The sequence below is a fragment of the Eulemur rufifrons genome, chromosome 28 (genome assembly GCF_041146395.1).
Source record: "Eulemur rufifrons isolate Redbay chromosome 28, OSU_ERuf_1, whole genome shotgun sequence".
NCBI classification, from domain to species: Eukaryota; Metazoa; Chordata; class Mammalia; order Primates; family Lemuridae; genus Eulemur; species Eulemur rufifrons.
Window position 1 is genome coordinate 66,345,802 of NC_091010.1, and position 26,651 is coordinate 66,372,452.

Sequence of the window (26,651 nt, forward strand, 5' to 3'; positions counted from 1 at the left end):
TTTTGGAATTAGACATGAAACAAAATATTTATGCACCGGAGCTACACAAACATACACGGGACTTCCACTCCCGGCTCCTGCCCCCTAAGCTGTCCTCCGAGCCACTCCAGGCCCTTGTTGGAATTCTTGGCTTCTCGTATGTTTTCAATTAGAGCCTCCCTTCCCAACTTAAGGCCTTCCAGGCTGCTGCTCCCTCCTGGAGTGGCGCTCCTCCTAAAAGCCCAGGAGTTTTCTCCTCAGCTGTTGGCCTCACATCAAAGCTCAAAATACATATTTCAAGACTCTGATTCTGTTCTATGAGGGGTGTCTGGTTGCGGGTCAGTGTTCTTAGAACAGACCTGTCTGCGACTGTGTTTGCATATACTCACGCCCTGACAATGAGAGACCCAGCCTGCTGGCTGCTTGACAACTTTGCCAAAGAGTAGTATATTAAGTTTAGTCTTCAGAGCAGAGGGGTTTTTGATGCTGATCATGCAGTTCCTAGAGAAGTAGGAATTAACTGCAACCAAGTCTGCTGGTTGGGAGCTTTAAAGACACAAATGTGGTGGAGCTTTAATTCCAAAGCACACCTCAGAATCAGCAAAGAAGTTAGCTGGCAGACCGCATGCATTTTTTCATCTCTAGAGATGAGCCTGGTTAACTCAGCCCCATGAGAAAACCAGCTACAAAGGTCTGCACAGGAGTGGAATTTTCTCTGTGGGGAAAGACCAATAAAAGGTAATTAAATCTCCAAAGCATTTGTGGAAGGGACGTAGAGAAAAAGCACACAATCAATTTTATTGATGTTGGCAATCCTTAGCTTTATTTCATATAGTTCACAGAATACGCCACCTTAAGAATCAGATATATGGCCCATATATAGTCCTGTCCTTAGATACTAGTGTTTTACGTTTTGCACAGATGCATATTCCTTTAGATTTGCTAGGTCTCCAAAAATCGGAGCATATTCACAACTTTCCGAAGCTCCTTTTTTTCTGTGATCAATGTTGATGTTCACTTTGGTTTTATTTTTTGGTTTGTTACAGATTGTTTTCACTAGCCCCTCTGTGGAAGGAGTGCACATTCCACACTGCTTTTTGTTGACATCAAGCTTGGCAATATTGTCCACTTTCCTGAATTAATATAGTCCTCAGAAAATCTCATTGGATTATGCTAGACTTTATATGCTCATGTGCTATATGCATCTGCTCTTTCTCTTCCTGCTTACTGAGATGAGAAGGTGGTTTATACACTGTTCTAATTGTCCTAAAGAGCAACTCATGGTTTCATGAGTCCTATTTTTTTCTAATTTTTATTTCTACAAATTCTTCTATTTTCCCTAGATATATTTTGTTCTTTTTATAACTTTTAATAGTAGATATTAAATTCATTTTCATATTTTTAATTGACATACATCTAGGGCTATGAATTTTCCCCTCAGCACTGCTTTAGTTGTATTACCAGAGAAAGTTTTCTAAACTTCTCTGAAGATTCAACTGGGAGTACCTGCAAAATACAAATTTCTTGACCCAATCTCAGACCCTCTGAATTGGAATCTCCAGGGAAAGAGCATAAGCAGTGGATTTTAACAAGCATCACAAGTGAGTTCTTACAACTCAAGGAGTTTGAGAAACACTGTCATAGCATGTTCTATTACAAACATTTTCATTTGTTATTTTCTAGGTAATCTGTAATTCATCTTTGAATAGTCATATTTCTAGGGCACAGAATCATTTTTTGAGAATTTATCTTTTCTTTCCTTCTCAGAGGCCCTTGGAAAGAAGGTATGTTCTATGCTTGGAGTATCTTATTTGATATACACCAATTATGTTTGATTGAAGTATTCTATGTATTTAACCTTTGCCATGGGTGAGAGCAGTAAGAATAAAGACCTTTTTATTTTTGTTACTGTTATGTATGTTTTTCTTTGTATGTTCTGCAGATCTTTCTTTATGAAGTTGGATGCTTTTTTTGTAAATAGATAACGTTACACTTACATTTTCATTTGAGATGAGTCTGATGTAAATGTCTCTACTGCTGTTTTTTTTTTGAATTATGTAAATAAGGAGAGTTTAAAAATTTTCTTGTGATAGGGTATACATTCATGTCGCTCAAAAAAAAAAGTACCAGGTGTCCCCTCCCCTCTGATATGTGTGAACATCCTCCCTCCTTGTCCCAGACTTATTTCATGAGGATTGGTAGCATGTTCCTCTGACCACCCTCCAACCATTCTTTTTAGTTTCTTATGTACTGTTCTGAAATTTCCTTATGCATTTATAAGTGAATGTGAGGATACAGATGCATTTTTCTACATGAACACTCTTCCCCTCTATTTTTGTAACATTTTCAGTAACAAATGAGACATGTCTTGATATTTACCTGTATACCATTTATTGCATACAATATTCTTAACAATAACTTTTTCTACTGAAAGAGCAGGTTGTGTTTACCTGTCGAACCCCAGTATGAGAAACGTGTACAAAAGGAACAGACTGTAACATAAAAAGGTATGTGAAAAAAATTGAGCAAACCAAAGCATTATAAATGGATGAAGCACTATAAAATTTCTGTGCTGGTTTACGTAGCTGTAACTTTAATCTGTACTGAGCTAAACAGCCTGTAGCCAAGTTTTAGAGTTATACTGACAGTTGCCACATACTTTCAAACAACGGGCCTTCCCTACGACCTACCAATTTGACCTAACAGAAGGTACGAGAGAACTATTAGCTCTGCCACTACTTCCTTGGTGTCTTAAGGATTTTTTTCTATTTTTCCTGCCACTGCCCTACCGAGGTACGTACCTGCTCCTAGGCCATAAACATCAAATGTCATTCAACTTTTTTATAAAACTAAAATAATCATGTGATATTTGTTCTTTTGTCTGGATTTAAAATGTGCTAAATTGACTAAAATGTTACTTTATAGGAGAATCACAGGGAATATAGACAATGTTTTTGAAGATGATGTGGACAAGCAGGGTGGGTTACTGGGCCTTCAACATGGAAGAGTCGAATCACTTCAAATTGAGATTTTAATTGTGTGTTAAATCTTCTGTCACTATCTGTTACTGAATGTTTAACATGCAGTGTTTCTTTTCCTAGTTTTTCTCGTGTGAAACAAGCTTGTAACGGCCGGACTCCACGCTGCCATTACTGTCTCCTCTACCAAAGGTAGGGAAATGGCACCTTCACGTGCAGGTACATGGCTTCCGGAAACATCCTCACTGCACAGAAATGGTTCTCGGCATGGGGCTCACCAGTCTTTCTTAGAGCATTTCTTGTGTCGCTATCAAATAGGTTTGAAACAGTGGATGTGCATAGGAACTTCTAGAGTGAGTCCAGAGAATGTTGCAATCATAGAAAAGTTGGGCTTCTATGGTCAGCTCCCCTTTTAATCAGAACAGGGCATCAGGCGGGAGGCGACTGTGGGTCAATGTCCCCATGGGAGGGGCTGCCCTGCACTGCCACCCTGGAGAGCTTGGGCTCTGGGCATCTCCTGGGTGCATCTTGCCAGGGGCAGCCACCCGGCAGTAGTCACCACTTTGGCTGGCCTGAACTAGCGACAAAAGTAGAGATTTGACTGTCGGTTGGAGAGGCATCAGTATTGGGTTTGGCCTGAGAAAGGGACTGTGTCTGGAGACACAGACACATGAGCCTCTGGCTTCTTCGGTCCAGAGGTGTCACAAACCTGCCGCCGAGTTGTGGGAGCACCTGCGGCAGCCTCAGGCTGGCTCCCAGCATGGGTGGGAGGAGAAAGGGTGGTGCCTGCAGTGTCACCCACCAGCCAGTCATAGTGTGTGAAACTCCCAGCCTGAGAGTCTCAGCACTGGGGTTGGGAGACTTCTGGGGGCCTTGGTGGGACTTTAACCTGGGTCACTTCTGCCTGGCTGGGGCCATTTTGAGAGCAGTGAGGAAGGCTCTCCAGACCAAGTCTGCCTCGGACTTTCTGCTCCCGGAATACCTCGGGGAGCCCGACATTGCACAGTGTGGAAATGAGAAAAACCTCCCGAGGGGAAAGACCTAGCCAGGCTGCGCTGGCATCGAGTCGTGCCCTCCTGGTTGTCGGGGGTCTGGTTGGCTCAGAGTGCTCAGTAAACATCAGGGGAGGGGTGGCGGGAGGGTCCTCAGGCATTCCGGTTGGCTCGGCTCCAGGCTGTTTTTAGCACCATGGAGATCACATGCTCCTAGGACTATCCTGACACAGATCAGAGTTGGAGCAGTTTTTCTTTTAGGAGCTGCATTGATGTGTTGTATTGATTTGCCGGGGAACAATGGCTTATGGTTTCAGCCTGAGAATTCCTCATAAAGTTGAGAGGCATAAAAATGTCCCCTCTGAGACTAGTCAGGAGTACTCGTTCTCATATAGTTTAATTTGTTGCTTTTGTGGTTTCTGTGATGTCATCCCACATGTGTAAGCCGGAAAAATCCACACTGGGAAGTGTAACCTCCGTGTGCATATTTGGACAATGGAAAATGTTATGCATTGTTTCTCATGGTTGCTACACATCTGATTCCATGCGTCAGGAAAACAAACTGTTAAAAAAATTTCAGCAGATAAACTTAAATGGAATTGCCTGGAACTCATAAAGTGGGGTCATATAACCTACAACCATAATAAGATGTAGGAAGAAAAGTAGCCGCCGGTTCTACTTTATGTCTGGTCACATTGGCTTTCCCAGTGACGGCCTCATACAACTCAGACCAACTCTATTATTCATGCCTATGAAATTTTTAAAAAATATTAGATTGCCATTGACATACAAGTATTGCTTTTTGTTTCCATCATTTGTAAGGATTTAAAAAAGGAGTGGAATACCCTCCATTCTCCTCCCCCGCCCCCCAAAAAAACCACCCTGGTTATTGGTTCCTTTCCTAAGTTATATTAAAATGGAAATTATTGCTAAATATGCTTCATTTGATAAATATGGCATCTTAGAGATATTTAATAATATCTGTATTGTAAGGGAGCATTAGTTTTAAATATGTTCTTATTCAGAAATAAGTTGCATGGCTCTCTAAAGCGAATGAGTACTGTAATGTGTCATCAGCCACAGCCCCTGAGTGGTCACTGATGACATGGCATAAGATCACAGTTTTAACCTCCTCTAATACACTGGCTCCCTGAAACAGAAGCACAGGAATTATAGCTAAGAAAGAAGAAAAAAGAAAATCAGTTCATATCCTCTTACTCACAATAGGAGGAGGGGCTAAAATGCCAGATCTAACGATTCGGACATCTATGAAGACAATGTCCACATAATGCACCATGAAGTTCTGTAAACCTTTTCAATAGTATGTGTTTTGGCCTTAATACAATTACCAACCGTAATATCAGTTACAGTAATTCTGTATGTGTCTCATCAGCAGTAATATTTTCCAGCCTGGCTTTATGTTTTTAAGAAATTAACAATTACATAGTAAACAGCTGCATGCTATCAGAGTTGGAATGTATTAGAGCTGGGTTCCCTTTTGTGTGTGTTTGTGACATGAATTTACTTAGTTTATCCATAGTTGTGAATACTATGTTGCCTAGATACAATGGAGAACATGGGGAAAGTTAAATGCAGTTTTGTTTTCTGGAAGGCAAACCCAGATTCTTGGTACGTATTTTTCTTTCTGCTTCAAGGCATAGGAAAACCATTGAAAATGACCCCAAAAGAAGTCCTTAGCATAAACTGCTCAGAGTGAATTATGGAACTGCTGTCAATTGTCTCCTAATGTGAAAACTAGTCATACATGACCCCAGGAGAAGACAGTAAGAGGCATAATGGCATTGTCCTTATCTGAGTATTTTTGTGCTTTTCATGCCATTGGATATAGGCATCTTAAAGATATTCCTAGGAAAATGGCTCCCCAGTCAGACACCTGAAGAGTAAAAGGTTGAAGGGGCTGCTTCCTAAGTCAGCATTTCATGAATATTTAGGATTAGGAAATTGATTTCCTTATCCTAGTCCGTGATGCTCAACAGCTAGATTGCAAGTGTTTAGAAAATGTTTTTTTAGCAGAGTTGCAACCTGTTTCTTAAAGGTTCCTGCAGCCAAGCTGGGAAAAGAGGATGCCCCAAAGTGAACTTGGTAGTGACTTACGGTTCTTTTTCAATATAGATTAATAAGGATAGCAGACCTAGGCTGTACCAAGGAACATAGCATACCATTTGGTTGTAATTTTTGCAAGCATAGGGATTCTGCCTAATTTTTAATAAGTTGATCCTTGCAGTAAAAGGAGATTTTTATTTACAGAATTGATTGACTAGATCTGGTTTCTGGTTCACATCTGAAAATAGTTACAGTCCCATGGAAAGCCTCATCTATCTATCTGAATGCAGGATCATTGCAGTACAGCTGAGAAGACAATGTGGTAATTTGCTTAGCTCCAAGAGTACAGGGTAGAGGGAGGTTTGCAGTGCCTGGGCAGTAGCTTTCGTGTAGAAACACCACCTTTCCCAATCCAAATAATGTGCTGATGCCAGCACTCTGTAAAGGGCAGCCAGAAAAAGGAGAGCTTGGTGTTTCTATAAAGTAAAACCTTGAGCAATACTACACCTCTCTTCTCTGCCTGCCCTTCAACCGTGCTCAAGGCTGGTCAGCTCCAGGTCAAGTTTCTGCACACCTAGTGTTCCAGCCTCTAACCTAGTGTGGCCACACCTGAAAATTCCTGTCTGCAATTCAGCTTCTCTCCAAAGCTTCCTGGCCAGAAACCAGATTTTTCCCTGCTGGCCCCACACTTCAAGGTGCAGCCCCCCGGGCTCTGCCTGTCAGCTGTGAAGGGACCCAGAGCCTCCCTGAAAGCCAAGCACAGCCTGGACCTAAAGCCCCTCAGCTCTGGCCTGAGATAGGGATTCCAGAAAACCACTCGCCGTTCTGCCTGGGGTCTCTTCAGTTGTGTCTGGTACCGTAACCACAGTCCTGGGTAGTTGGGGAACCACTTTCCAATAAAGCCTTGATCAGAAAGTAAACATCCTGTCCAGAATCCCATCAAGCAGGATATTTCAAGTTCACTAAAACATTAAAAGCACAAGCCTTCCTTCCATGGAAAACTCAGTGATGGTAAAAATGCCTACTACAGCACACTGCACTGTAATAAACATTCTGCATAAATTAATAATTTACAAGTACCTGAGCAAGTATACAGAGCACCATAGCATAGCACAGCACCGACGGCAGTAGCTCGAAGTTCTTAAAGTAATGGTGTTTTAAACATTTAAAGTTGGTACAAAAAAGTAACTCCAACTGGAGTTGAAAGATAGTGCAAACTTCTGTCTTCACTGTTGAAAAAGGTGTCACCTTCTCACTTAATGTAGGCGGTGTGGGCAGATCTGGGCACTTGGTGTGGATACTTAGGAGCAGGTCTGAATTGGGAGGAGAAAATAAAAGGAGAGTTAGAGGCCTTGAGCGTGGTTTGCTGGAGATGTCCTCCCGCACGCTCAGGGTTTCCTGGGTCAGCTCCCACAGCCCATGCCCTGCGGGGGTGGAGACCACTCTTGGGGGCAGGTGTTGCAGATCCAGGAACGGACCTTGCTCAGGCCTGCAGGATGTCCAGTGGTGTATGACAGACTGCCCTCTTCAAAGACACACGTCCCATCCCCAAGTTGACTCTAGAACAATGCTGTCCATTGGAAAAAAAACTGTGAGCCCCCATATGAAATTTTCTAGTGGCCACAGGAAAAAAGTAAAAAGGTGAAATTAATTTTAGCATAGGTTTCTATATCGGGAATAGTAATATTTCAACATGTCATCAATAAAAAGATTTGATAGTTGACATTTCTTATGTACTAGGTCTTCACAATCCACTGTGGTGTTGGCAGTTACAGTGTATCCTGACTTTACCCAGCTCCCACGTGCCTGGTGGCCCCTGTGTTCCACAGCATTGTCTAGAGAACAGGAGCAAAAGCAGGCACAGGGGACCCCTTGAACAGGACGGGGCCAAAATCAGCCAGCCGTGGCGTCAGCAACTGGCACATCGGGAAGTCGGGCCACTGCTTGAGGACATTTAAAAGCAAAGGGGGACTTTCCCTCCTCATGTCCATGTAAGGCATTGTTTTCTCTTCCAAAAGAACAAGAAAAGTAACTTTAAGATCAACATACCAACCACAATGAAATAATTAGGACGCCATGCAATTTTTCTGTATTTATGCAGTCGGGAATTAAACCACTATCCTGACCCTTTGACTGGCTTTATCTCTGAGATTTATTAGGCAGCTATTTCTTTCACAGGCCAAGCATTCTTCCTAAGAGCTGTAATGAAGTTGCTACAGTGTATCTTCCCCTTCAGAGATACTAAATTATTGAACCCGAGGCCTGGCCCAAATGGTGCCTTTGGTTCTTTCGAGCTCATAGAGCAAGCTTCCTGCCAAGGGGGCACGTGAGTCAGAAGGGTGCTTTGGCTGCAGGTTTAACTCATCTGTGTGCTGGTAACTGTTTAACAACCCGCTGGAGGGAAGGAGAGACTGATCTGTAATGTCTGCCAATTTCCATGGTGTAAATACTCTCAACATGGCTGATTTCAAGCTGCGTCGTCAACTGAATGTGGAAGAGAGGCAAGCAGCCATGTGACGTAGGGTTTCTGCCACGTGGAAGTAACAGATGCATGCAACCTTGAGAGCACAGGTAATGACAGCCTAATGTAGTGAAAAATTTGGAAGGGGTAAGTTTTGAGCATTTATGGTGCTTGCTTTTAGTAGGATTTATATCATTGCAAGTTTATATAATTTAATCTTCAATAGTGGCTAGGTTTAACACCAGCTTTCAAAGTTCCTGAACACGTAAGAGCTCTTGCCAACCCATCTGAGCTAGCTTCAGGGCTGGGTTGACCTCCCTGCGTAAGGCAGGGTTCAGGTCTGTTCCTTCCCAGTCGGCACAGCAGCAGAAGTCTTGAAAGGTGATTCCTCGCAGTTATCCCAGGGTCCCACCGCCTAGCAGCACCGTTGCCTTCCTGCCCTCATTCCCCTCGTTTCATCTATGACCCCAGTGTCTCAGGAGCCCAGGGATTAGGCAGAGTCTGCCGCGGTCGGGTGAGGGTTTGGAGGTGAGCATGCAGGCTTCATGCTATCACACCACATGCTAGCTGCCTCCTTTGTGTCTCACCATCTAGTTCTGCTTTGTCTTGGTAAGAGCTACAGCATGATGCCTGTGCTTCTAAGCACACGCTGACTGCTTCCTTCCTGGTTATCTGTATATATTGTTCCCAGTTGTGGGGAATACAGGAACCACGGCCTAGACTATCGCACCCTGGCTCGTTTTCAGCTGCCGCACAGCAGAGAGAGAGACAGACGTGGCCACATGTCCTGGTGCACTGTACCAACCTGAGGGGTGCCAGGCGGAGCCCAGGCTCCTGCTGCCCCAGGGTCCTCCCCAGGGTGCTGCCGAACTGAGTCGTCCTGCTAAAAGGGCCTGCAGGCAGGGGCTTCTGAGGCGGGTTTGGCTTTCGGGTTCCCTGTGAGAAACACAAGGTTACACCTGATCACTCATCTCTCCGACCAGACCCCGACCTCCGGAGCCAGCAGGGTCCCTGGACCATGGGCTGCTGCTGCTGCTCGGCACGGGTGGCATTTTCTGAACATAATCCTCTCATCATACAACGGGGTGGGGGGGGGTTGACCTTTGTTAACCTTCTTGCCAAAATTTTCTCTAACACGTAAAAGACATGTTAGAATCATTGTTGGGGTTCAGGGGATGGTGGGGTTCTCTGCCACTGCTACCAGGGATGCAAGGTTTCCTGGGCCTTTAGGCTGCTCTTCAGTTTGTAAAGGCCTCAAATGAGAAGTTAGTGAAAATCTTTTCAAACATCACATTCATTTCTTCCATTTTGCCAGGATCACGTAGCAGGACCCGTTCAACCCCGCACTGGATAACGAGGCGGCTGAGCCTGCGTCGCAGGTGCTCGAGGTACCGAAGACTGACCCACGCTGCTCAGGGAGATGCCCTGAAGCTCTTCTGTCAACACCCTTCCTAAAGGTTAGTTCAAGGAACCGACACAGGGGTTTCAGGGGCAGGGAGGGAGGGCACTCCACTCTGGGTTTTGTCCCAAGACCGTGCTTCGGGACCTGCACGAGTCACTTGACGTCTCCAACCCTCATTTTCTTCCTCTGGAAAATGGGGGAAATGAAACCCCTCCCACAGCATTATTGGGAAAACCAAACAATGCGTAGGAAATTGTCAGCACAGGGATGACACCAGTGTTCCCTTATGCCACAAGTTTTTATAATGCTTAATGGAAATGTGAGGGGGGAAAAAAAAAGGAAGAGTAAACCCCAAACCACTTGTTTTCATGGGGGCCCTCCCGTGGCTCCCCCCAAGGATGGGGTTCATTGGAGCTGGGTGTGGAAGTCACTGTGTCAGGCCTGGCTCCCTCCTATTGGGCCCAGGTGAGCTTGGGTGCCAAGACACCTGCTCTGGTCCTTGGAGCCTGGCAGCACTCACAAATGCCCAGAAAGTCTTAGGAAACGGTGCTAGAACCTCAAAGGAGACAACATCCTAATAATCAAATGATCTAATTCACTGTCATAGCACTCAGTGTTCTATACATCTAGGAACACTCAAAACTGACTTTAAAACACTTGAGTTGAATTTCTCACTGTACCGATCACACTAAAATTACATTTACTCAGCAAGTGGAGCTCGACAGAAAGAATGCAACAGTATAATCACCATTTACTGTGTCTTTGTAAAGTACAGGAAGCTGTAACAGAAGTTTGTCAACCACAGCTGTGTGGAAAACACGCCAAGTTGGAACTGTGGACAGACTGGGCTACGAAAGAGCCACTGAACAAGGGACAGGCTTAAAGTGACACTTCAATATTTTCATTAAAGGAAACATTAGCAGGATGTAGAATATAAAATAGAACAAATTCCCTAGCTAGGAATAAAGACCATATAATGTGACTAAGAATATGGGCGTTTTGTATATTCAACTAGGCTCTGCTTGCTAGCTCTGTAAGTGTACGCAGTTTCATTGTTGGTAGAGAGATGGTAATAGTGCCTTCCTCATGGTTTTGGGGTGCAGTAACCAATGAGTAAGTGGTTGCTGGTGCTATCCTACAACTATCCCTGATGGAGTGAATTTATCATCTGAGAGCACCATAACCCTACCAGCAAACTTCGGGTAATAAACTAAGGCAACAAATCAACCCCCATTTCCTATAAGGTAGCAGAAAGCTCTGAGCAAGATATTAGTGTGTGATGTAAAAATGAACGCGTATACTCATAAAATTGAAAGACTTTGGGAATTAAATAATTACTGATACTAGTTTTGCTCCTAAGTATGACTAAATAGGCTTGGGAATAAAGATAATGTCAGGTATTTACTGCAATGCTAGAGAAAAAGTGAGGTATATAATTTATCACCATATATGTGGATTTATTATGAAAATGTAGGAGATAATTAGGTTGACCATTCATTCTAGTTTGCCTGGGACATTCCCAGTTTATGCTTGTGGTCCTGTTTAATTATTAATCATCTCTCTCAGATGTGTCCCTTGGTGTTTTAGGGGGTAAATTATTATGGTCACTGTCGTGAAAAAGCCCAGCAAGCTGAGATGCTGAGTGAAAGTTCTGACTTCAACCCCAGCCACCAGCAGAGATACCATCTGCTGCCTCTGGCCGTGTCAGGATGGGGGCTGGATGGAGACGTGAAACGGGTCACATGCCACCAGGTTGCTGAGGCAAGATGCTGGCTTCCTGCCCCGTCTCAACTGGGACAAAATGGTGGGGGAATAGTGGGTTGCTCCACCAAAATGTGTAACCTCACAGCTGTGAGGCACGGAGCGTGGAACTCGTGTGACACCTGGCAAGAATCACCAGCTGCACATGCTTTGACCTCGGAGGAGGGCGTGGAATTTCCACGTTGCCTTTAGGTGTTGCTTTTCATGCTGCCTTTGCACCTGAGCCTGGACTTTTCCGGAGAAGTCCAGTCTGGCCACCAAGAATCTGAAGGGAGCTGAGAAATGAGTCCAGCTTACACTTGATATTTCTGTACGTCTATTTTCACTTTAAACGAGGAAATGAATTCAAATCCCATTCTTCTCCCCTCTCAACAGCTTCTGGATATTGAGGAAAAAATCCAGGTATGCTGTATAATGGGGCTGTCCCATTCCATTTTCTGCTCATGTTCCAGTAATAGCCACATATGTCAGATTTTTAGAAAATCTTTTTGAAAAAAAGTTTTAAACCAAAATATAACCATTTTGCCTTGACCATCATCATAAACACGTCCTGCTTATCAGCGAGATCCCCCCGGGAAGACTGGATAAGCGTCGCGGGGAGAATGCCGCAGCCCCCAGGGATCCCCGACAAGCTCGCCCAGGGGCAGCATGAACGTGTCGCGCTGTACAAACTCGGCCTGCCTCTGCCTGGAACAGGACGGTGGGAATCCCGGCTGCAGAACAGAAGGTAGGTGGTATAAGGCACAGTAACGTAGGCATCAGAGAACTAAGCAAAGCTCAGGGGTAGGTCTTCCGTCTCGGCAGGATGGCAGGCTGTGAGGTTGTGACCTGCCCTTTCTCTGAAAACCACCGAGATTGTTAGATTGTGCCTTAAACACCTAAGTGAGAGAAGCAGCCTGCAGAGGTAAGCAGTATGCTGATGCTGAAGGCATCTACCAAGTTAGGAAAACCTGAGTTGGTTTTGATACCCTTTTATGGTGAGGAACACAGAAGTCGAGGTCAGAACCTTTGGGCAGAAACCAAACGCCCAGGTTTAATGGGAGATCGTTCCCTTCCTGACTCCTCTCCATGAAACTGGGCTCTGCAAAGGAGACCTCAGGTTAAGAAGCTCACAGAAGTAAATGTATACTATCATTGCCCAGGGAACTGTCCGGAGAGCTCCCTTGGGGCCGGGCAGACCAAGGTAGGAAGATAAACCTGTCACCACACATTGTCCTTGAAGACTTGGAGCTGAACTCACACTACCTGGGTGGTTCAATGAGCTCCAAGCCATCTCAAGCTGTTCTAAATGGGTACCGCCATCAGACGCCTGGCGGAGGCCAGATAAACCCTCTCCGGAGGAACATACCTGCATCCTAGACCTTGAAGAACTTTCACAGATGAGTTTCAAAAAAATGAACTTACAGTAAAAAATGAGCATATAAAGAAGCAACAGAAAACACACCCAAGACTCTAGGTTTTGGAATTATTGGAAAAAATTTTCTTACTGTGTTTAAAGAAAGAAAAGACAAGCCGGCATCACTGAATTAGAACGAACAAACTTCTAGAAATGAAAAATAAAATATAGATGAGTGTAAGTACAGTTTGATACCATTTATATAAATCTTAAAACACAAAATACACTCTGGATACATGCCTAAAATTACTCAAAGTTTGTTATTTTTTTAGAACCTTTTAAGTCAGTAACTGTCCCTGAAGGGGAGGCCACAGTAGTTGTAGTGACTTTAATGTTTTATATTTCCTTTTTTTTAAGAAAGAGTATGTGCATATTAATAGACAAAACAATGGTTATTTCTATATAGAATAAATGTGAGTTTTAGATTATTTTTACTTTAAGTATTTTAGAAACTGACAATTTCAATTTTTGGGCCAAGAGAATATGTAAACTAAAATACTCTGCAAATTAGAACCACTGAGCACAGGTAAGGTGATGTTCAGAGGAGAGTTCCTAGATTCAAATGCTTATTTGTTTTTTTTTTTTTTTTTTTTTTTTTTTCTGAGACAGAGTCTCACTTTGTTGCCCAGGCTAGAGTGAGTGCCGTGGCGTCAGCCTAGCTCACAGCAACCTCAAACTCCTGGGCTCAAGTGATCCTCCTGCCTCAGCCTCCCGAGTAGCTGGGACTACAGGCATGCACCACTATGCCCGGCTAATTTTTCTATATATATATTTTTAGTTGTCCATATAATTTTTTTCTATTTTTAGTAGAGACGGGGTCTCACTCTTGCTCAGGCTGGTCTCGAACTCCTGACCTTGAGCGATCCACCCGCCTCGGCCTCCCAGAGTGCTAGGATTACAGGCGTGAGCCACCACGCCCGGCCCAAATGCTTATTTGAATGAATAATAAAAATAGGAATCCAATATAAGAAGTTAGAGAAACAAACCTAAGGGGAAAAAAGACAAATAGTAAAGAAAAAAAGTGTAAAGTACTAAATTAGAAAAAGAGTAGAACAACAACTCATTTGTCAAAGATTCATTATGGATTCACTTTCTAGTAACATATTTTCATTTAACTATCACAAGTTCCAGTAAGGCACGTACAGGAGAAATTAAAGTAGCATCTCCAAGGTCTGTTGTTAGTAAAGGAAGATCATTTATACACCTTGAGCTGGTTCTTTGAGGTTAAGGCAATGTGAAAAAATAGTTTGTTACTGTATACACTAAATAGCAAATGGGCCAAATATTTGAATGTAAAAAAGATCATGAAAGAAATGGAAACATGTCTGTGATCTTCGGGTGGTTGGGCCTTTCCAAACATGGCAAAGGTGAAAAGATGTTCTACCTCACACGTAAATTCCATCATTTTAACCTATCGGGTCAGCAAAGATAAGAAAAAGCTCTAAATGTGCTGCGTGGGTGAGGAGGTGGGGACCAGAAATGGCACAGCAGCTGCCCCCCGCTCCTGCGGCTACTTCAGCAAGGTTTGATTGTTCTGCAGCTTTTCTCAGAAGGGACTGTCTCAGGCTGGCCAGTCTTGTTTTACAAAATATTATATGTTGTAAATAATAGACACAATATTGCTCCTAATCCACACCTTGTCAGAAACACTGAACTGAAACTCTCCACCCCGGTGGAAAATGCAGTCTTCCCCTTTCACAGCCCAAGCACAGCCCTGACTACTGTCGCGGTTCTGAACGATGGCTTGTTCCGGGTGAGACCAGAATGACTGGAGCATGGTAGCGGCATAAACATAACGCAAGGCTCTATATTACAGGATGGAGACTTGACCTTTTGAGAAGACCAGAAGGTCCCCTGCCCCCGTCACCTTGTATCTCTGTGGCAAAGTTGGGGGAAAGATGAACTAAAGATTGCTGGGCAGTTGGGTGGTCTGCATATGCCACCATAGCTGCTTCCATGGTACTCTCTTCCTCCCTCCGATCGATACATCCATCCATGTGTGCATTTACTTCAAGCCTGCAGGTAAAGAACTTGGGCTTGACCCTTGGCTCTCCCACTTCTGGGTGTCCTACTAGACAAGTGTAGCCTCATTTTGCTTTGTTTCCTCTGTAAAAGGGGGCTAAGGGATAGTATCCCAGGCTCATAGAGAGGGTTAGAAATGCCTGTGAAGTACTTAGCCCTGTCGTACCAGCCCTATAATTGTGCCAAATGTTTGATTTTTTTTTTTTTTTTGAGATGGGTCTCACTGTGTTGCCCAGGCTAAAGTGATCCTCTTGCCCTAGCCTTCCTAGTAGCTAGGACTACAGGTGCACACCATGCCTGGCTACTTGTTCTTTTTTTGGTAAAAACAGGGTCTCAGGCTGCTCTTGAACTCCTAGCCTCAAGCAATCCTCCTGCATTGGCTTCCCAATTGGCCACCGTGCCCAGCCATATTTTATAACAATTCATAACACAACTAGGAGCTCATTGTACCAAAAAAATTTAACACCCGACCCCCACTATGTATATACCATTTGCATATAAGAATAAAAATAGAAATTTTTATTCTGACTGGAAGAACAATTTTAGCCAGTTAGTTCAGTATTCTAATTCACTGAGGAAGACTGCTTCCTAAGAAACTAAGGGCTTAACAAAAAATGAAAACCCATTGCCAAACTGAGTATGACTACCCATCATCAGGTGTAGTTTAAATACCATTTTGGGGGACAAACCTTAAAAACAAACAGCTAAAATGCCGAGTGACACGTGCATGAGGTTCTATTAGAAGAAGGGCCCATTATGAACTGAAGGTGCCACTTACACTCTCTTTAGGATCATGGCACATTGAGTTTGACAGCAGAAAATTGCCTTTCCACCTGCTACGTTCCAGCACAGCCTTCTCGAGACATAATTTTCTGTGAGCTGAGAAATCTCACATTGAACGTGTTGTTTGAATGAATGAATCCAATTACTCAGAATAAGTTGAACGACAGGTTTCAGTTGGGTGTGTCCTAGAAATTTAACAACCACCCCCCCCCCCACAGGGTTTGTTCCTGAGCTTTCTCATACATCCTCCCCCAGGGATAAAGTTATGCACACTGGCAGTTGGCACTTAAGTGTCCTCATGTTTTCTAGTCTTTTGAGGGTCACATTTAATTCACATTTAGCAACGTGAGCCCCTCTCTGGTAGGACACTCAGTCTGCACCCAAACCTTTCTGAGGGTCTCGGGTGGTGTCTCTGCCTCCCACCTCCCGCCCTGGCCTACTTCTCCAGCTGGGCTCTTGGTCCCCTCTCTCTGCACACACTTGCCCCACGTGCAAATGTAGCTTCTCCGTCAGTCTCTCACCAGCGTGGGACGGACAAACTCTGTTGAAGGAATCGGATGTCATTCCTCCTGGGGTTCCTGGGTCCCCCCTTCCCTTCCAGCAGTCGTCAGTGGACTTTACAAATCATATCTGGAGTGTAAAGGAAGGGGACCCTTTCCTCTATGTGCTCAGCTCTTGTACTCCGCAAGGTCCTGTCTCTTCCCCCGCTATGAAGTGGTGTCAAAGCTTGAGCTGCTGCTTCCCAAGAAAGCCCCTTCCAGAATTCTGCTCAAGGCATGTGCTCAGTATGCCCTTGGATTTTCTCCTCTATTTAAAAAATTATACAGTAAAATCGACTCTTTAGGGTGCAAAGTTCAATGATTTTTAAGACTCTTGTAATCAGAGGAGAAAATAAAATATATCTTGAGATTTACAAAGTCTCTCAAAGCCCTCACAGATCCATCCTCGGCCTCTCCTGTAACTTCCCCCATTTTTCTTTCCTTACAGAGTCTGAGATGAATTACCATGTAGCAGAAGGTACAGAAAAACTCTCCTGGTGCTTCCAAAGTGGCTTGTAATATGCAAATGTATGCTGACTTATCTTCCTATGATAAGTGCATGTTCCTGGTGGATTGCAAATCTAATACACAAGTCTAGGGCAGGGGCAAATTCAATGCCCAGCTTAGAGAAGCACAGAGAAGATGTTCTATCAATGCAGAAAATGGTAAGTGAGCAGACATCCCTTTAAGTTCTTACTTTTAAAAAAATCCTTTTACAACTCTTTTCTCTAGCCTACTTGGCCTCTCGTGCTGAGGCTGTGGTTCAGGAGAGCTCGACAGCAGCCAGCTAGAGGAACACACTGCATTATTTTCCTCTAAAATAGCTGATGGCATGAAAAAGAAATTTGTTCCCTTGATCAAGGGTGGGGAGTTGGGATGAGAATCTTGAATTCAAGGGTCATTATACCTTGAAGGAAATGGAAAGGTATGTTTGTGGACAAAAGAGCAAGTTGATTCAACTGTCCTTGATTTTTAAAAATCAAACAGAACATTTTTATAGGAGATGAAATATTTTCTATAAAGAACTAGCTTCCACTTTAGATGTGAGGTTGACCACTAGACTGTTTATGATAGTGTTTTCTTTTCTTCTGGAATGTTTAGATGGTACATTTGGACAGAAGAAGCGAGATTAGCTGTGTGTGTGTCATGTTGTGGAGGGCAGGGTGTGGGGAACTCGAGTACAAAATGTCAGCACATTCAGTTTGTGCTGCCAAACAAGAGCCACCTCCAAACTAGTCCCCACACCTGCAGGGAATTAATTCCAGTTCCCTATGTGTGATGGGAGAGAAATCACGCACTTAATCTGTATCATATGTCTCGGAAAAGTTCCAGACAGACACCAGCCTGGAGTGAGAAATGTGGATTTTTCAGTGACTAATGTTTAAAGGGTAACATTTCCTGAGTTTCATAAAACAGAATGAAGGCCTTTTTGGGGCCTACTTAAAGGAAATCTTGAAGGGAGTCGCTTCAGGAGGAAGTCATTGCTGGTGGAGAACAACACACCAGCCAGTGGAAATAGCTTTCCTCTGATCACATGGTTTGTTAGAGACTGTTTCCAGCGTGACGTGGTGCACAGGCAAGTTGCTTAAGGGGAGAAATAACAAGACTGAGGATGTGGGGAAGGAGCTTACTGGCTCTGTGGATACTTGAAATGTACATGCAAAATACTAAGTACTGGTGCATTTTTCTGACAGTTGATAGCTTTCATCAGGGTCTCAAAAAAGTTCTCAGCCCAGAAATGTGGAGGCTGTACCTACCACCTTCCATAACAAATCAAGCGTAAAAGACAGACAGCAATAAACAGATCTTTGCAAGCATGAAAGGAATGGGAGAATTCACAAAAGATTACTAAAATTTAGTATTCAAAACTAGAATTATGCCAAAATAAAATTATAATAAATTTCTAATCTATTAAAAACAAAACTCTTATAAATCGGGGAAAAAACCCTCTACCTCTGGAGTAGGAAAAAAATAGGCAAAGGATGGGAGCAGACAATTCACAGAACAAATGCAGTTAATAGGCAGAGCTGGCTCATGACCGCCAAGTCCCTACGCCTCGTTCAGTGATGTCACATTAATAACTGGAAATTGGCCATGGGGGGAGTTTTTACAGCAGAGAAGTCAGCTATAACGCAGGTTTTTTTCCTTTTAAAAGAGCCAGTGTACCAGTACTGGCTAATAGATACATAAAAAGCAGTTCAAGTGTACCAGCACTCAAAGAAATACAAAAACAAACGAGGTCTAGACAAGATGGAATAATAAACACAGTTCACCCTATTTCTTTTGCTAATTACAGCAAAAAAATCTGGACAAAATTCATAAAGCAACTGAAAGTTGGAGAAAAGAAAGTAGACTGGCTAGGGACATCAAAATTCACCTACCAAGAGGTAACTTCTTGTGTGTGTTTTTCCTTTTAATATATTTTGGCCTGGGCTATAGAGAGGCCTACAACCTGGAACTAACTAATGGCACCAGACTGAAATTAACAGGCTTTTCCTTGGGGATTTTTTTTTTTTTTTTTATCTTCAGCCAAAAGACTTGGAAAGGGCACTCCAGAATGACAAACATTTTGACCACACCAGACCTTACTCTAGCTCAACACCAGAAAAAAGCCCTCCCCCTCCTCACTGGGCATCAGGGCCTGGAGATTGGCAGATCTTTGCTGTCTCTCACTTCTTGAAATAACAGGCCTGTTCCCTTCCCTGGAACAGAGATTGGGGTTTTCTCAACACCATGGAGTCTAGAATGAAGTGGAACAACATTTTTCAGTGCTAAAAGAAGAAAACAGTCAACTCAGAATTATAGATATCCAGCAAAAATATCCTTCAGGAATAAAGGTAAAATAAAGACAGGTTCAGCTAAAGGAAAATTAAGAGAATTTGTCACCAACAGAAGTTTTTCAAAGAAACTTAGAACATGAGGCATAAAAAAGAACATGAGTAAATATAGTACTTATGTTTTAAAAATTATAACATCTGAAGCAGTTCTCAATGCATAACGGAGGGGAGGATAAAGGGACCTAAAAGGTGGTAAAGTTTCTACATTCCACCTGAAGTAATAAAATATTGACACTAGTAGACTATAATAAATCATGTACGAATATTGTAACCTTTAGAGCAGTGGTTCTCAATCAGGGTGGTTTTGCAATATTTGAAGACATAATTCCATGTGTTTTTGCCATCTAGTTTGTAGAAGCCCAGGATGCTGCTACAGAATCATTCAGCACAAAATGTCAAAATGCTGAGGTTGAGAAACTGCCCTAGAGCAATCACACAAAAAACTATAAAGATATATTCAGAACCATTGTAGCTAAATCACCATGAAATACCAAAAAATCTTGCACTAAACCCCAGGAATACAGGAAAACCAGGGGGAACTAATAACATGATGGACTTAAATTCTAACATATCAATTATATATTACATGTAAATAGTCTAAACCCACCTAGTAAAAGACAGTGATTGGCAGAAAGAATGAAACAATGTATAAGCCAACTACATGCTGTCTACAAGCAACTATTTTCAAATATAATGTATAGGTAGGTTAAAAGTGAAACACTGGGAAAAGACACATTACATTGCAAACAGTAATCTGAAGAAAACTGTAGTGGATATACTAATATCAGATGATAGACTTTAGAACAAAGAAATATTACATAATGAGAAAAGGGTCAATCACAAAGAAGATACAACAATCCTATCTGGATCATAAACAGAGCTTCAAAATACATGAACCAAAACTGATGAACCAAAAGGAGACACAATTATAGTTGGAAATTTCAACACTCTCTTTCAGTAACTGATAGAACTACTACACAGAAAAAATATTTATCAAATTGTCAAAGCTTTGAGAAGTTAAAACCGGATACTAGCAAAGTCACGAGGAGAGAGGCACTCCATAATGCAGGAACATAAATGTACATACTATGATGCTTAAAATGGTCATACCGTTTTTCAATCCAATATTGTACTTTTAAGAACCTCACCTAGGGTAATAGTTGAGGAGGTTCAAAATGTATCTGTCTAGAATTTCGTAACAGCTGTTTATAATAGCAAAAATTAGAGATATATAAACATGCCCAATAATTGGCAAGTACTTAAAATCATTCTAAAGTGTTAAAATAACATTTTTAAGAATTTTTAATGCCATGGTAAATTAGAATGATTTTAAGGAAAAAGGCAGTATATAAAGCTGTGTATATGAATAATCATCTAAATTATTAAAAATACATGTACGTACAATTGGAAACGTACAATTGGAAACCTACAAAAATTACTAGAAGAAAATATAACAATGATAACAGTAAGAAATTACCAGTGATTGTCTCTTGGTTTTCATTTGCTTGGTTTTTCCTTTCCCCCTCAAGTTTCCTATTGTGAAATATAACACTCACGGTCACAAACAGAAACTTTTACTTCCAAAACCAGCCCCCAAATGAGATACTATATACAAAGTATCCATTGCAGTGCTAAAATTCTTGTAAATATTTTGAAAGTCAAAATTGGTGAGAAAGTATAACCATGACTATTCTCTGTTTTATGGTCCAAGGCCATCCTAAACCATACCATTCTCAAAAGTGTCATGGTTTAGATAAGTTGTATGGGTACTTTAAAATAGATTGCACCCTTACTATAGTCTGGGCACTGTATTGAGTAGCTGAATATCCCTATTTTACAGAGGCACGAAGTTAAGCAACTTGTCCAAGTTCACACATTACCAAGTAGTGCAGAACCTGGATTTGACCCACATCCTATGAAATCAGCACTGACGGTATACCTGGGCCTGCCGAAGTGCAGGGTTGGCTGGCAGGGGTCTGGCGGGGACGCTGGGTACACGCGGAGCCTGGTGCAGAGGAGGAAGTACTCGCTGAGGTGACTGGGGCTGAGGGAAGTCCAGGCCTTTGAGGGGTCTGCTGATGTTAACATTCGGACACTGTGGCAATCTCCTGGCGTTGTTCTGCACGGCCAAAGCAAAGTCATGCTATAATGGGTTGCAAAAATATCGACAATTTCTTGAGAGAGCAGTGCTAAGCTGTCGGTGGAGTGGGGTGGGGAAAGGAATCAAGGATGTACACAAGAGGAAATCTAACAGAAGCAGCCTCTCCCCAAATCTGGAATAGAGGGATCAATTGATTACGAAATAGGAATAAGGCACTTGAAAAAGTACCATATATGAAGACACAGACCCTGATCTTAAGGCAATTGCAACAGAGGTGGGAAAACGAGACATAGCCTAATGCGTGCAAGGCTCAGTGAGAACCAGAGACCGCCCACAGGAAGGACAGCCACGCTTCCCCGAGGCCAGGGGCCAGATCTGGATACTCCTCTCCCCCACAGGGCGCCCTCCCTCTTAGAGACAACAGGTGCAGCACAGGCCTTGTACTTCATGCCCCCACTACCCCTTCCTTCCCCCTTTTAAAAACAGCTTTACTGAGATAGATACAATTGACACACCTTAGTGCGTATATTTATAGTATACAACTTAATTTTTGACCCATGTTTACATCCATGAACCCATCACAGCATGATAAAAACATACCCATCACTCCGAAGAGTTTCCTTGTCATCCTTCTCTCCCACCATTCTCCCTCCCCCTCCCAGGGCAACCCTGGCTCTGCTTTCTGTTGCTATAGTTTGCATTTTTAGAATTGTGTATCAATGGGATCATAGGAATATGTACTCTGTTTGGTTTCCTTTTCTCAGAATCATAATCTGAGATTCATCCATGACGTTGTGTATTTCAATGGTTCATTCCTTCACCTATTGATGGATATTTGGGTCAGTTCCAGTTTTGGCAAAGCCATTCTTGCTTCTTGTCCCACGTTTGGGGATGGGAGGTGGTAAATGTTAGCAGGAATGGTGGCCACCTCCCTTGGAACCCAATGCTGTATACTTTTTAAATCAAGGGAAATAGTTTATCGCCTGCTGAATATGTGATTAGTGAACACCAATCTTGTTCACTGTTGTAATATAGACTTGAGTTCAACATCATGTGTTCTTGTGGACACATCAAAAAAACTTGGTGGGGAGAAACTAGAGTGAACTGTAGTAATGCTTCCTCAGGGCAGTAGGGAGGCAATAGGTACTTTAGTTAAGGATCCAGTTCTTTGAAACCACAGGGTGGACAGGGCTGGAGTGCAATGGGCAAACCTGGTGGCTCAGTGTGACTTCTAGAGAAGCAGCAGGCCACAGGAGCTTACCCAAACCCAGCTGGGTGGCATTTAGAAACCACAGAGGGGCCCAGTGTCTGGAGCCAGCGTGGGCTACAGATCCAGGGGGCCCCTGCAAACGTGGCCGGTCTGGGCGAGGGGAGGGGTGATGGCTCACAACTTGCACACACCACGTCGTGCAGGGGACACCAACCATCCCAGTGGGATGTAGTAGGGCTTCCCCGGGGACACTGGGGGGCCTTCCTCCAGGCCCTGACCAACCCAGGGACCCTCACTCAGGCCCTGCGGATCTGAGTATGCTGAGTCAGTGTTTCACAGGGAGAGGCCCCAGGCGCCTACTCAATCTCATATTGAAAAGCTCATCTCCGTGCACGTACTAAGTTCTCATGTTTGTTCAAAACTTACCTTAGGGAGGTTGGAATCTGCCGGCGTCCTCATCAGGCTGTTCCCAAGGTGGCTGAGGTGAGGCTGGCCAGGATGGGAGCCACTGGCTGGCCGGGAAGGGCGCACACACCTGCAACACAAGCCCGGACGGAGGATGTTTCCCCTTCTCCTTGACGTGGCTTTTTATATTTTGCTCATAGTGATATCACTTATTTAACTCAATGTGATAACCATGTAAAGGAAAAATTACCTAACACTATTGCAAGATTAAAAAATATTGATTTTTTTTTTTTGCCCCCAAAGCCATGATTCTATCAGATTTGTTTCTGCAATCCATAGAGAGGCAACGCTGGGACACCCAGGAGATGTTTTATAGGAAGCTGGCATGTCAGCAATAATGTCTTTGTATACATTGGGATCAAACGCTACCCCATCTGATGAAAATATTTCAATGTCTCCATGTCTTGTAAAAATTACTAATGTAAGGGTGGAAGAAAATAAGCCAGCGGAATTCCTCAACACCTGCTTGTCTATGTAACAAGCAGCAGATAGTCTGGAGGGGAGGTGGAAGATGCAGCTGGTCTGGTAGAAATTAAAAAGACTCCCCCACCCCCAACCCCAGTCTTACTACCCAGAAAACCTGACCTTTTGAAGCAAGAAGTAGTTTGTTGGACACTTTTTCAACTATTTCTTGAAAAGATGACGACCCCAACCCTCGGTACCTTAGCTTTTCAATGGTGGTTTTCTTATTTGTAAACAGCAGTCGTATCAAGGTCTTCCTTTTGAGATAAACCACAAATCCAGCAGCAAGAAGACACAGGATAGTCACCAGAATGCCTATAGTTAAACCTTGGTTATCTGAAACGAAACACGTTTGACTCACACAAGGAGGCAGTTATAATGAAATACAGGAGGTTTCAAATCGTGACATTTATGGCAAAGCGAACTTTGAAGGAACAAACAGAAATGAAGTCAGTAAATCCCAGAATGATGTACTAATAAATTAGTCTTACTTCAGAGGTCGTGTTTGAGGTTCGATCCATGTTGCCATCATTCATTTCTGACAACGCTGGAACTTGCTAAACAGGAACCCAGGCCTGGACCACACAGGCTCCCCAGGCACGACAGCAGCAGAGTGGCCCATGGTAGCCACAGAAGGTCACGGGGCCACCATTGAAGCCTCATCAGCATTACAGTGGTCCCCAGGCTGAAACACTCCCAGCCCTCATCGCAGATGTGCTACTTCTCTCAGGCTGTAGCTTTAGAATCTGCTTTATCTTTGTGTTTTTTAATGAGACTGTTTCTGGACATCTCAAATTAGTGAATAAAGAAAACTCATAGCTTAAATGAAACGCCCACAGGTTTTGTTATGTTTGGGATTTAAAAATGCAGCCTTCCCCTTTTTCAGGGAGGGCGCTGTTTATTTTTTTTATGAAAACATCATAAAATTTGCTCCCATTTTGCTTAGTACATTCAAGAGACTCCTCAAGGGTGCGGACAGGATGGAAACCGTCAGATCGGTTTCTGACGGCAACCCCGGCCAAAGACTACTGGGGGAAGATGCTAAATGCTACGGTTGCGAGGAGGATTACTTGCAGTTTCAACTGGACTGTGAATTCCTTGAGGACGTGGATCTCGATTTATTTGTCTCTGTTTTCCCACCAGCAAGGATCAGGGTGTGCTTTACGTAGTAGCTGCGCAACTGTCCTCTCAGGCTGCTGGGGAAGCCGTGACTTCAATTACCCGGCTCTCCGCCTCCCTCCCTGTGACCTCAGCTGGCTGCGGACCAGAGTGGCAGCAGCACCCAGGCCAGGGAGGACGTCTTCACGCCCCTGTTTCTGGACTTTGTCCCCAGCTGACAAGCCCTATCAGGGATGTGTCTTAGCCTAAATGAGGCAATCGACGTGACAGTGTTGATTCACTTGCCAGCGTTACTGAAAAGCACTGCTTTTGGTTTCCCGGCCAAAACGTCATTCTTTTCAGACTCTTAACAGTAGTCACGGGGGCTCTGGCTACAGTTCTGGTGTCTCATAATGAGCTAATTAAAAAGTGAGCAGCAAAAGTCTTGAACTGTAATTTTTAGTTCCTTAAAAATCAATCCATAAATTTTAAATTCATCAATTTATCAAATTGAACATTTAACAGGCACCCAAAGGGAACCCCTTGCATTCCCCAGGTTGTAGCCCATCCCACCACTTGCAGGAGCTGGTGACGTGGCAGTGTGGGACTCCGTTCCCCTCTTCCCCGGGCCCGGCACCCGCACTGTGTCCTGCAGAGCTGGCTGCCCACTACCCCCCCCCCGCCCCACCGTGGGCCACGTTCTAGATCTGTGCACGGCCATCTCTGCCAGCGAGCATGGGTCTCCCTTGCTCCCTTCAGACCTCAGCAGACACGTCGAGTCCACAGGAGCCCTCCTGACACTGCCCTGCTGTTCCTGACTCCATGGGGGTTGTCCCCTCCCCTGACCTCCTCATTGTAGCCCACACTCAGCGTGCCTTGTGGCACCTGCTCAGTGTCTGCCCAGGACCCAGGAGAGTAGCTGGCACGTGGCAGACGTGTGAGAAATACCTGTCTGATGATCAACTGAGCCACAGCCAGGCCAGGAGCAGCAGAGCACAGGGACAGCACGGCCCAGGCCACACTTGCACTGCCTGCCTGGATCTCGTGTGTGTGTGTGTGTGTGTGTGTGTGTGTGTGTGTATGGGGGTGTTTACAATACACTCTTATGAAATGATGGTCTCGGTGGGTGGATTTGGCTATTTGGTTGTCTTCATTTTTTAAACATTTTTGCTTGGTACAATGAAGAGTTGGTGACTCTGGCGTCCTTGACTTTTTGGAAACTTTCAAACCCGAGTCCACTGGTCACGTGCACTGACACTGCAAAGAGACACGGAGCTGCTGCCTCTCCACTTCTTTCCAGCACCGTCTGGTTTACTCAGACGGAGATGGAATGGGTAGCAGGGTCCCTGGTGAACTAAAATCTGCTATTTTTGTGCAATAAACATGTAAAGCCATATCAGAGGCTTGGGTTGCAGTCAGTGGCCAGTCATCAAGGCTGAGATGTCACCAGGGAAAGGGGGTCCTGAGCCCAACCCCAGCTTCCCCACCACTGCGAGTGGAGGCCCAGTAAAGGGCAAGACCTCCCGGTCCCTTTGCTCCTTGCTGCGGGCCGGGGGCCTACTGGAGTGGTAACCCGGAGCCGCCCTGCCACGCGGAAGCAGGCCCACCTTTCAGCAGAGGCAGGACCGGGACCTCGCTGCCCTCGTGGTGCTGTTTCTGCAGATGTGCCTGGTAGGTGGAACTCCCCTCCTGAGCCCTGCAGAGCAATGTTGTGTCTGTTGCCATGGAAATGGTGGCAAAGCCACAGAGTCACACTGCCAGTCACAGCAGGCCTTGGGGACCCGTGTCCCCCCCGCAGCAGCTCTGGTCTCGGTCCCAGTGTCACGGGGGCTTGGACGAGTGCCGAGGACAAAGCACGCGCCGTGAAGTCCCACCTGCTCCTGGCTCCCCACCGCACCCCCTTTGGCTCTCTGCACCTTCCTGCCTTGCTGCCTTCACTGTGACAGGGACATCACTCAGACTTGCCCCTTGACTGTCTGAAAAGAACTCAGAAAACAGCCAGAGACCATTGCCAAAGGTCATCTGAGGAGAAAGGAACTAAGGTTCAAGCACAGCTGCCATTAAGAGCTTCTTGAGGGACAGACTTGTGTCTAACTCTTGG

The 26,651-nt window shown here is 44.1% G+C and overlaps 1 protein-coding gene across 1 annotated transcript in view; it reads right to left on the minus strand.

The window, feature by feature from the left end:
- Positions 1-7,215: 7,215 nt before the first annotated feature.
- The window catches only part of ADAM12 (ADAM metallopeptidase domain 12), a 283,849-nt gene continuing 264,413 nt past the window's right edge, over positions 7,216-26,651 (minus strand). Inside the window, exons 19-23 of the mRNA XM_069460546.1 lie at positions 23,653-23,788; positions 22,952-23,060; positions 21,154-21,333; positions 9,280-9,410; positions 7,216-7,326 (exon numbers count right to left, since the gene is read on the minus strand). Of these exons, the coding sequence (XP_069316647.1) occupies positions 7,266-7,326; positions 9,280-9,410; positions 21,154-21,333; positions 22,952-23,060; positions 23,653-23,788 (617 nt within the window). The 3' untranslated portion in view covers positions 7,216-7,265. The remainder of the gene's footprint in view (positions 7,327-9,279; positions 9,411-21,153; positions 21,334-22,951; positions 23,061-23,652; positions 23,789-26,651) is intronic.